The 12,647-nt window shown below is 42.6% G+C and overlaps 1 protein-coding gene across 2 annotated transcripts in view; it reads left to right on the top strand.

The window, feature by feature from the left end:
• The window catches only part of LOC145353116 (NXPE family member 3-like), a 73,329-nt gene that overhangs the window by 47,191 nt on the left and 13,491 nt on the right, over nt 1-12,647 (top strand). For both annotated transcript variants that reach the window (XM_080203489.1, XM_080203491.1), the window contains exons 3-4: nt 7,615-7,792; nt 9,836-10,620. In XM_080203489.1, the coding sequence (XP_080059615.1) occupies nt 7,676-7,792; nt 9,836-10,620 (902 nt within the window). In that variant the 5' untranslated portion in view covers nt 7,615-7,675. The remainder of the gene's footprint in view (nt 1-7,614; nt 7,793-9,835; nt 10,621-12,647) is intronic.

Genomic DNA, 12,647 nt, shown 5'->3' with positions numbered 1-12,647 from the left:
ATGCTCTGGGGACCTAGGTTCAAATTCTATCATGGCAGATGGCAGATTTTGAATTCAATCAGCAGAAATCTGGAATTAAAACTCAATGTCAACTCTGGACCTCATGAAGTCTCTTAGTATTGCATCAAGTATGTATAAACAAACCTCTTGCTGATTACATATTGTGTGGCCTTATCTGATGAATCAGTTCTCCTCCATGTTGAACACTGTCAGAGCATCAGCAATTGCATCATTTGCAACTATATAGAACACTACAGTACAAACAGGTCCTTTGGCCCACAAGTTGTGCCGATCACATCTATACCTACCAAGCCATAGAACTATCTGTAACTCCCAATCTCATTAGATCCCACATACTCATCCAGAAGTCTTTTAAAAGACCCCAGCGAGTTCACCTCTACCACCACCGACGGCAGCCAATTCCACTCACTCACCGCCCTCTGAGTGAATATTGTTAGGGCAATTGAATTGCTTAAGACAAGTAATGAGCATTGGATCAAACATATATAAACAGAGACTTCTGTGTATGGTGGGCACTGCAGGGACTGGGGTCCTTTATTAACTCTTAATTTCATTTTGATTTGACAGCTAAAGCTTCAATTGCGATTTGTTCCTTTAAGGCTGTATCCCTTTAATGGGTTGCCCCTTTAATTGACCCCTCAGTTTATTTGATTTAGTTTAATTAGTTTTACTCAAAATAGAAGTATAAATAGAGACAGCTGGAACAGTTGGGTGTGGGGAAGTATAAGGAGGTTGTCATGAGACTGAACTGTTTTAAGAATAAACATGCTCAATGTAAATGACAAACTTCAGGATCATTCCTTCACTCTAATCTGTTATTAGCTTCAACAAGCACCACTTGGAGGAAGCATTGAGGGTGGCAAGGGTGTACAATGAGGACTTCATTGTCCATCACCAGGTGTGGCTCTGCAGATTGAGTTGGCTGAGCCATAAGGGGCATAGCTGCTAGGCTGTGTCTATCCAGGTGATGGAGAACCAACAAGAGGGAAAAACATACTTGACCTCAGCCTCACCAATGTGTCTGCCATTAGGGCTGCAGCTGGTGTTATCATTCTGCAAGCCAGGCTTCCAAGCAAAGAATGTCTTGCTGATTATAAACTTTTGTTTTTTTTATTGTGACAGCAAGAAGGAAGAGCTACTGACCTCAAAAGAATAGAACTCCAGTAATACCTCTAGAATGTTAAACATTTTATATATATACTACAAACAAAAACTTAAGCACACAAGATGAAAGCACCATAGTTAAACAGCTTTACAGAACAACCCCCCAAAATATGCACAGTCAAAAGTACCCAAAGTAACTTTTTGGCAATAATTCCTTAGTGATCTTAACCAAAGAAATCCAGTAAATATTACCCAAGTCAAGGAATTTTTGTTATTTTGATAAAGATCACTTTGTGAATTCTCAGACCATTCCATTCTAATCTGCTTCCTGAAACAATGACGCTCCTGTCTCAACAGTGGGTGGCTGTCTCCAATTTAAGACTTTTGCAGCTTCTCAGAATCCCACGCAAAGGAGCTAGTCTTCAGGGCTTTCTCTCATATTAACTCAACTCAGTTAAGCATCCATTTCCTTAAATATCTTGCCTCTCCTTTCATTTCAAGTTCCTGGCCCGTAAACATAAGAACATAAGAACATAAGAAATAGGAGCAGGAGTAGGCCATCTAGCCCTTCGAGCCTGCCCCGCCATTCAATAAGATCATGGCTGATCTGTTGTGGCTCAGTTCCACTTTCCCGCCCTCTCCCCATAACCCTTAATCCCCTCTCTTATCAAGAACCCATCAACCCGCTTCTTAAAAATATTTAGCGAGGCAGCCTCCACCACTTCAACGGGCAGAGAATTCCAGAGATTCACCACCCTTTGAGTGAAGAAGTTCCTCCTCAACTCCGTTCTAAACTGCCTCCCCTTTATCTTGAGGCTGTGCCCCCTAGTCCTACTGTCTTTTTTGAGCGGGAAGAGTCTCTCCACCTCTATCCTATCCATCCCATTCATCATCTTATACGTCTCAATGAGATCTCCCCTCATTCTTCTAAACTCTAACGAGTACAAGCCTAGTTTATTCAGCCTCTCCTCATAGCTCAATCCCCTCAACTCCGGTATCAGCCTAGTAAACCTCCTCTGCACTCCCTCCAGGGCCAAAATATCCTTGCGCAGGTGCGGCGCCCGAAACTGCACACAGTACTCCAGCTGCGGCCTCACCAATGCCCTATACAGCTGCAGCAAGACCTCCCTACTTTTATATTCAATCCCCTCGCTATGAAGGCCAGCATCCCATTCGCCTTCCTGACCACCTGCTGCACCTGCAAGCTGGGTTTTTGCGACTCATGCACAAGGACCCCGAGGTCCCTCTGCACCGTCGCCTGCTGCAGTTTTTCGCCACGTAAGTAATAGTCCTTCCTACCATTCTTCCTACCAAAGTGGACCACCTCACACTTGCCAACATTAAATTCCATTTGCCATTTCCTGGCCCATTCGCCCAGCCTATCTAGATCCTTCTGCAGACTCTCCACACCCTCCGCACAATTTGCCTTTCCCCCAATCTTGGTGTCATCAGCAAATTTCGACACCCTGCACTCGGTTCCCTCCTCCAGATCATCTATATAAATGGTAAATAGCTGAGGCCCCAGCACCGACCCCTGGGGCACCCCACTAGTCACCAACCGCCAATCCGAATAGCACCCATTGACCCCCACTCTCTGCCTCCTATTTGACAACCAATCCTCTATCCACGCTAACACCCTACCCCCAACTCCATGTCCCCTGACCTTCTGCAATAACCTCTTGTGAGGTACCTTGTCAAACGCCTTCTGAAAATCCAGAAAGACCACATCCACCGGCTCTCCTCTATCCACTGCCCTAGACACATCCTCATAGAACTCCAACTCATTAAAATAACTCTATGAATTTGACTTCTCCAAATATAAAAATCCTATGTTTTCTCTTTTGCTTCTACTTTCAGGTCAGTAACATTCAACATACCTTCCCTTGATTATGCATCAAACTCTTGTAAGATGCAAATGTTCTTATCACTTCTGAACTCACTTTTGAAGTTCAATGGCTGAAAAATAACTTTCCTCACTTATCTCACTATGCAAAATTCAGATCCAACCTATTTACTTGTAACTTTAGACAATCATAACATCTGATTAGAAATGCACATTCCTAAAGCTTTTAACCTTTCATCTTTTAGATCTCATAGACAACCTGTCTTTAGCAACCTTCCTCTACTTCAATTAACCCTTCTCGCTCGCTCACCGCACCTCGCTCGCTCACTGCATCTTGCTCGCTCAAAGCAAAAACATCATTTTCTTAACTCACTTCTGATTATTTACTATACATACTGTGCAAAATACTATTATGATATAGTGTGCATCTGTAGAGTTATAGAGGTTTATAGTATGGAAACAAGCCTTTTGGCCCATCTTGTCCATTCCACCCCTTTTTAAACAGTAAGCTAGTCCCAGTTGCCCATGTTTGGCCCTATCCCTCCATACCCATTAACCATCAAACTATGAACAAGACTTTTGGTGAGACTAAATTTCATTCCAGTTTATTTTTCAAACACTGACATCCAAATCCTTTTGCATTCAAGCTCTTGACAATGCATCCACTATTATGTTCCCCTCGTACAGCCATACATACAACTTTCAAATTGAATGGTTAGAGTAATAAAATCCACCAGAATAGTCAGGCATTTTTATCCTGAAATTTTTCTAGAAACTTTGAAGGTTTGTAGTCCGTATATATAGAATCTCTACAGTGCAGAGGGAAGCCATTCAGCCCATCGAGTCTGCAACGACCACAATCCCACCTAGGCCCTAGCTCCCATATATGTACCCTGCTAATCCTCTGACATGATTGTCAATTTAGCATAGCCAAGAAACCTAACCTGCACATCATTGGACTGTGGGAGGAAACCAGAGCACCTGGAGGAAACCCACACAGACACAGGGAGAACATGCCAACTCCACACAGACAGTGACCAGAATCGAACCTGCATCCTTGGCACTGTGAGGCAGCAGTGCTAACCACTGTGCCACCGTATCACGATATACTCAGCTCTGAAGAGTTCCTTGCAACGTGCACTTCAAAATACTGTGGACCCTGAAGCAAACTTAAAGGCTGTTATTTTTTAAACAGTTGAATATTATTTCAGATATACATTCAATTTGCATGAAAAATACCCCACTGGTTTCTCAAGTCCCGTTTCACTCTCCTATCACAGAAGTGCACCAACACTTATGTCACTGGCATCAAAGCCACTTTGAACTGTTTGGTTTCATCAGGTGCAGCTGCACTATTCTGGTGGATTTTATTACTGTAACTATTCAAATTGAAAATTATATGTATGGCTGTATGGGGGAACATAATAGTGGATGCATTGTCAAGAGCTTAAATGCAGCAGGTGTTCAAATGCAGTCTAGTATCCCTGTTAAATCAACAAGCTGTCAAATGCAGTCTAATATCCCTGTATCCATTCAAAATTTTTGCTTTTGTTTGGCAAACTAGTTATTGGAGCATCTATCCTGCTGGAACTTGGTACAAATCTTTGATAAAATGCACATATGCCAAAAAATATCACAGAACTTCCCATTTTTCTGTAGGCACTAGGAACTCCACTGTAATAACCCAGGAAGCCAACTGGAAAGGAACGGTTTATAAAGGAAAAGTTAAACCATAAGCCAGTGGTACATGTACACAAGTCCCATCCAGGACAATAGAATACTGGACTCACACAGGGGCCCACCTTATAAAGGACTTGGGATATGAGTTCCATTTGATTAGGTAATTACCTGTTATCACAGAAACTCGTATTCTATGAGTCCTACTAGGAGGTCAATCGAGGATTCCCCATGTGAGCCTTGGGGGTTTTCACATCCACAATAGCTTTTATTTCTGCGTAATGAGGGACTACATGATAACGTCCAACAGTGTGGCTTAAGTATGTGATTTTTGTCTTTGCAGATTCACTTTTAGCTAAATTCATATTCAGATTAGCTACCTGTAGCCAATCGGTTAGTTCCTTCACATGTTGTAAATGTTCTTCTCAGATTGGGCTGAATACCACTAAATCATCAGTTACTCAGTTCTTCAGTCACATTTGTTTGTTGGTCTCTGAATTGTTGCTGGTTCATTTTTCATACCAAGGAGCATTATTTTACAATGATACAGACCATGTGGAGTCGCAAAAGCTGGTATCTCTTTCCCACTGTCTGATAGCTGTTGACTATGAAGAGAGGTTGAATAAACTAGGTTTACTTGAAAAGACTGAACCCTGTTGCCTTATTAGGGGCATCCCTAATATTAAACAAAGATTGAACTCCTTGATCCCAATCTTGATAGTCACTGGGATCTCTAGCTCCAATCATGGATTTTATAGCTTAATGTCATTCCTGAATTGCTTTATTTCCAGGTAATTCATCACTAATTTAAACAGCTAAGTTTAAAGTTTATTTATTAGTGTCACAAGTAGGCTTGCATTAACACTGCAATGAAGTTACTGTGAAAATCCTCTACTTGCTAGACTTTGGGCAGGAAGGAAGGTTTTGGCCTCAGTCTCAGGAAGCGTGCAATCAATCAGGGCCTTGCTAAAAGGTTCCTCAGAGGCAGGGATTGGGATTAAAGGTGCAGGTTTAGTCAGTGCTTGAGATTATCCTAATATTCAACATGTGTGGCATGTCTGACACAATTCAACTATGGGCTTCATATTGGCAGGATTTTCCTATCCTGCTGAGGTGAATAGAGGATTGACTGGCTGCCACATTCTCCAACCTCGCTGTAGCAGGAGCATGGCCTTAATGGCCAATAAGAATGTGCCCAATGTCTTTATGTGGTCCAGGCCAATAGAAATGAATTTTGTACCTCAGCTTGAGTTTTCTTAATTCCCAAATGTTCATCCCATGGAATTTTGTGAGCCACTCTTAAAAGGTCATTCCTATATCCAGTCAGAATCGCTACTTGGTGGACTATGGTCTGCTTTTCATCTGCGGGGTCTTGAAGCAGTCATCATTTCCTCATTGACATTAAGGGGATAACAGTCTGAAATGTGTGCTGTCAAGTTTCAGAATAAGTTGTATTTTTAATTCTGGATGCTTCTGCTATAACTTCACTAAATTCCACTAAACAGTTCAGCCTCATTCTCTGTAACCTTCTTCTGCTGAATGACCTATTCAAAAATAGACCCAACCAACTGAGGTTTGGCATCATCCTCCTGTCAAGCTTCAAATTGGCATAGGTTAAAATTCCATTAGTATTTTACCAAGTGGTATTTTCTGCTGCAGTAGTCCTTCTAGATAGCAGACAGTACCACCCCATAACATTAGTGATTGACTGGCAACTGTATCCTTCAAAAGTTTGACAATTTTCCTTCTTTTTCGATTTAACAAGGTACCTTTCCCGTCACACACAAAATCTTTGAACATCTCTGCAACTTGCACTTCAGAATTCCCTTGTGTAGGTCAAGAACACATTTCCATCTTCTTAGCTAAATCTGATTGTTCCCTGTGGATGTATACAAATGCTGTTAGTTATCACTTAGTTAGTAGAGACCAGAGCACCTTAATTTATATAACTTTTCAGAGTTCTTAACACTGAAGTTGGTCTGTATTTAACTTCCAGCAATTTGACTGTGTGTGTCCAACCTTGTTTCAATGATAACATATTGCCTTGTTCCTTTCACCTTTCTATCTTTTCATCTTTAGTTGACTGGAGTCCTTCTGTTTGCTCCTTATTGCTTGCACTTTGCCATCACTAGGTTTTTGATATCTCCCTTCTGATTCCTATATGATCCTTTTCTTACACTCAACTATCTGTGTAAAATATAAGCATCAGCTGAAGCAGCAGCTTCTCTAATCTTATTACTTTGTCAAAGGCTAGGAACCTTGTGGTAAGTAACTCACCACCTGACTCCACAATCTCCAACGCACAAGTCAGGAGTGTGATGGAATACTCTCAATTTGCCTGGATGAAGACAGCTTCAACAACACTCAAGAAACTCAGGGCAAAGCAGCCTATTGATTGGTACCCCAAACAAAACATTCATTTGCCCTCCACCACCACACACAGTTGCAGCAGTGTGTATCATGCACAAAATGCACTACAGGAACTCACCGAGGCTTCTTTGACAGCACCTTTCAAACTCTTGACCACTACCAGCCGGACAAGTAAACATGGGTAACACCACCTACAGGAGGTTCCCCTCCAAGCCATTCACCATTCTGACTTTGAACTATAATGCTGTTCCTTCACTGTTGCTGGGTCAAAATCCCTAACAGCACTGTGGATGTACCTACAGATGGACTGCAGCATTTCAAGAAGGCAGCTCACCACTACCTTCTCAAAGTCAATTAGAGATGAGCAATAAACACTGTCACTGCCCACATTCCACTAGAAATTGAAATAAGATGGGATTGTCAATAGTTACCCAGCTGATCACCTTCTCCATTTATTTAGGTGGATGCCACACTTCCAATCCTTCGGTTTGCTACTACAGTTTTACTTGTGCGAAATCATAGTAGATGTTTCCCTCAATTTACGGTAATGGGAATTCTCAGGTTCCACTGAATTCTGAATATTACACTTTCTTTTGCAGATTTCCAAGGCAGGCATGGTAAACAGATTGATTATGCATTGGTGCACAGTGACCTTGCAGTATGGATGAACAAGCCACGAAAGAAACTGTTATTCCATTCTACATCCATCGGTTCTTCTTCACGTTGCTGCTACTGATGACAGTGCTAATGCTGATTCTAAACTTGCGCAACATCAAGGTAAGTAGAATGGTATAACCGAAGTGTTTAGAGTAAGCTAATCATATTCACCAAGGCTCAAAGTGGTATTGTTTCAAAACATGATGGTTTGTGCTTTTGTTAGGTCAAAATGGAAAGTGTCAGAATTATTATATTATTGTTGTTGCCTCTTTAAACAAGGGCTGAGTTTTCTTCCAGTTTGGATCCTGCTGGTCTCACTGTATTGTGAACATTGCGCTCTGCTTGTGTTCTCTGACCAGGCAATGAGCGAGGCCAAGGGCCCAACTTCCCTTGGGCTGCATAAGGACTGCTCAATTTCCAGGCCAGTGGGGGGAGGTCAGGAACAGGAGGCAAGTCCAACAGGTTACCCTACTTGGATCTCAGGTGGGAAGAGAGGATGGGCATCATTTAGAAGAATGAGGGGAGATCTCATTGAGACGTATAAGATGTTGAATGGGATGGATAGGATAGAGGTGGAGAGACTCTTCCCGCTCAGAAAGGACAGTAGGACTAGAGGGCACAGCCTCAGGATAAAAGGGGGACGGTTTAGAACGGAGTTGAGGAGGAACTTCTTCACTCAAAGGGTGGTGAATCTCTGGAATTCTCTGCCCGTTGAAGTGGTGGAGGCTGCCTCGCTCAATATATTTAAGACGCGGGTAGATAGGTTTTTGATAGGCAAGGGGATTAAGGGTTATGGGGAGAAGGCGGGAATGTGGAACTGAGCCACGACAGATCAGCCATGATCTTATTGAATGGTGGGGCAGGCTCGAGGGGCTAGATGACCTACTCCTGCTCCTATTTCTTATGTTCTTATCTTCCTGATGTGCCCCTTGGTGGGCATCTTCCTGATATGATCCCTCCCTTCCGTCCTTGGCTTTCCCAACATGACTCCCATCCCTTCCCCCCTCCTCACTGGGAGTCCCTCCCACACACATTTAGGTTTGGGTTTCCAGCACTTAGACCGAGTGTGCTGCAGCAGTGGCTATCACTCTCAGTGGCATGGTTGGGACTAGAGATATTAACCAATTGACATGGCTATAGAGCTGTTATAATCAGTTGGGATACGTTGCCTTTTTTTTAGTGTTGGGGGATGTGCCATCATCTGAAAATATTTTCTCCTATAAACAGCAAGGTCGATCTGTACTGTATTAAAGAATTGAGATTGAAAGCACAAATCTTCAATCTGCTTATATGTCTTCAATTCTGGAAATAACTAATTTGTTGCTATTCGAAATGACTGATTGAGATTACTTCACATTGTCCAGGATGATCATCTGGCAGGTATCAAGCTAAAACTCGCAACATTATAGAATCATAGATTCCTACAGTGCGGAAGGAGGCCATTTGGCCCATCAAGTCTGCACCGGCACAATCCCACCTGGTCCTATCCTCGCATTTACCCTAGCTAGCCCCCCGACACTAAGGGGCAATTTAGCATGGCCAATCTACTAACCCACGCATCCATTATGAATGGAGTTGCGAGATCTAATCCTGCTGCAATATATTTTCTTGGGAAGCTGGTGCTTTCTTGTATTTGGCCCAAGACCGGATTTCTCTGACCTTGCCTGCAGCTGGGATTCTGTGGCCCTTATGCAGTGACTGGAGATTTGGCTGAGTGTCAAATTCTCTATTCTTGCTGGCAGAGACTGGAGAATTCTGGCCCAATTATTTTTTATTACTCAGCCTTGACAGTGAGTGTCGGTGAGTTGACTGGCTTTCTCGGAGGGATTATAGTGATGCCCAATTCTGGTCTTTTCATTCTGTTCCAAGAGGATAATGATCAGGAGTGGGGGCAGAGACATTTCTTCCCTCACTAACTCAGCAGTTCGGAGGCTAACTGTGTACATACTTAGGATTAAACCTGGAACTTGCCTGGACTGGTCAGCTTCAGGCACTGAGAGTCTGTAGCCAGACTTTCTACCGATTTTAATCAAGGTGCAATAATTCTAAAGAAGTTTGTTATTTGAACTATCCTTCCCTGCTTCCTTTCTGGAAGGATGTGTGTTGGGACGTAATGGTGGCAATGGAAAAGATACTCGTTAAAAATGTTCTTCCTTTTCATAGTATGATAAGTATTCAATGTATGGAACAGCGTCCAAATGGAGGAGTTATCCAACTCCAAAGTTTTATTCAGCAATGAGGCAGGAAGTGGAAACAAGGAACTTTCCATGGACAGACAAACTGCTGCAATGTGGCTACCAGAATCACAGCTTTACCCCCGAAGAAAGGTTAGAGGGAACGTTCCTTATGAAAATGATCCAGTGGCCAAAACCACCCCATCCTGTGACCTTTCTGAAAAGCAGCGACCCAGCACATGTTCGTTTTGTAATTTTAAATTCTACAAAGACTTTCTACGTTGGCGATCAGTTACAAGTGATGCTGCAAATGAATGATTTTGAAGGGCGCCCAAAGCAATATGGGGGTGACTATCTCCAAGGTCGGATCCACAGCCCAGATTTAAAAGCTGGTTCAGCTGGAACAGTTATAGATAATCAAAATGGATTTTACTATATAAACTTTCATTTATCTTGGCCAGGGAAAGTAGAAGTGTCTGTTTTACTGGTTCATCCCAGTGAAGGAATCCAAGTACTTGAAAGACTACGCAAGGAACGGCCAGATAGAGTGTATTTTAAAAGTGCCTTCAAATATCAAGGTACTTCAGAGACCACTGTGTGCAATCTTCATTTGCCACAAACTAAACCGCTGTGTAACTTTACTGATCCCAGGACTGGGGAGCCCTGGTTCTGTTACAAACCAAAGAAGCTTCCCTGCTCTGCGCGAATCAACCATGCTAAAGGAGGATATGAGAAAGATCTCTTAGTTGGAGAAGAGAAGCGTTATTTCCAAAGGTACGTCGCTTGTTGTTTTATTTAGTATTGTAGGAGAATCATAGAATTCCCTTCAGTGCATAATGAAGCCATTTGACCCATCGAACCTGCACCGACAACAATCCCACCCGATCCATATCCCCATAATCCCACATATTAACCTGCTAATCCCCTTGATACTAAGTGGCAATTTAGCATGGCCAATCCACCTAACCCACACATCTTTGGATTGTAGGAGGAAACCGGAGCACCCGGAGGAAACCCACGCAGACACGGGGAATTCGTGCAAACTCCGCACAGACAATCACCCAAGCCCGGAATTGAACCCAGGTCCATGGCGCTGTGAGGCAACAGTGCCAACCACTGTGCTGCCCCCTGTTTTGACTTTTCATTTTACACACTGAACCAGCTTGGAATAAAAACATGTATAGAAACAGATTTCACAACACCCGAATGTCAGTACAGTATTTGAACATTCAAAAACGCCCCAGTGTATTTAACAATAGCAACAACTTGAATTTATATAGTGACTATAATGTAGAAAAACTTTTCGAGAAGCATCACAGGGGCGTTATCAAACATAATTTGTCACTGGGCCACATGGTAAATATTCAAGCAGATGACAGAAGGCTTAGAAAGGGAGGTAGATTTTAAAGGAGGTGGCGAGAGAGGCATAGTGGTGGGGAATGGGAAATCCAGAACTGAGGGCTTAGGCAGTCGAAGACATGGTTGCCAATGGTGGAGCAATTAAAATTGGGAATGTGTAAGCAACCAGAATTGGAAGTGCGCAGATATCCCAAGAGGGTTGTAAAAACTGGTTGGAGGAAGTTACAGAGATGGGCAGGTCATGGAAATCGGGGTAAGAATTTTAAAGTTCTTTTGGTGCATTGATTTACTGTCCTCATTTGTTTAAGACATTTCACGTGCTTCTTCAGAGTGAAGCTTGGAAAATTGAAAAGCATATTAGTGAAGTCCACTCTCATACACTGCTAAGGATTGTCCCAAGTGCAATGTTAGTAGAAGCATAGATCTGATAAAAATCAAATAGGGAATGGTAGCTGGGAAAGAAGAAAGCATTACAAGTCAAGAAAATAAGAAATTGAATAATTTAACTATATTCTTTGTCTCCTGGTGATGCTAACTTTATAATGCATGAATTATAAAGTTTGTCATCTTCAATTAACTAACTTTTCTTACTGTGTTAAGTAGTGAAGACAGTTAATCAACTATAGTGGGAAAATGAAATATTCTAGGATCTTAAATGCCTTACTCTGGTCTTTAGACTAGCTATATGATTCATTTTTATTACCTCTATATATGAATAAAACTTCAATTTACATTTTTGCCTCCTCTTCTTAAGGTGGCAACTTATATTAAGGAATGATTTCAATAGTTAAAGTTTAAAGTTTATTTATTAGTGTCACAAGTAAGGCTTACATTAACACTGCAATGAAGTTCACTGCAGTGAAATTCCCCTAGTTGCCACAATCCAGCACCTGTTTGGGTCAATACACCTAACCGGCACACCTAACCAGCATGTCTTTCAGACTGTGAGAGGAAACTGGAGCACCCGGAGGAAACCCGGGCCGACACAGGGAGAACGTGCAAACTCCACACAGAGAGTGAACCAAGCCAGGAATCGAACCAGGGTCTGTGGCACTGTGAGGCAGCAGTGCTAACCTCAGTGCCACCATACTTGACCAAGTTCCAATTCTGAATGTCTGAAGGGCATTGACTATACATCATATCTGATCCGGTCTTCTTCTGATTCACCTGTACTTTTGAGCAGAATTATTAGATTGCAATCAAGTGGAAGGCTTCATGTAATTGAGCAAGTTTGGAGGAAGGAAAGGCTGCAAAAGCTGGCAAGGAGGCAGGAAAGGCTTACTCCAGAAGGTCAGTGCCCTCTGCAGCACTGCTTGTGGGCTGAGAGGTGCAGGAATCTTTTCTCCCTGGCCCAACAAGCATACCTGCTTTCCTCTCCAGGACCACCTGAGACACTCACATCCATACTGAACCCGCTCCAAGCCCCCATCATTTTCCCCTCA

The sequence above is a fragment of the Carcharhinus amblyrhynchos genome, chromosome 15, assembly GCF_965287045.1.
Source record: "Carcharhinus amblyrhynchos chromosome 15, sCarAmb.v2.hapA, whole genome shotgun sequence".
Classification (NCBI taxonomy): Eukaryota; Metazoa; Chordata; class Chondrichthyes; order Carcharhiniformes; family Carcharhinidae; genus Carcharhinus; species Carcharhinus amblyrhynchos.
The sequence above is the reverse complement of the archived record's forward strand: the minus strand, read 5'-3'. Positions and strand labels throughout refer to the sequence as shown.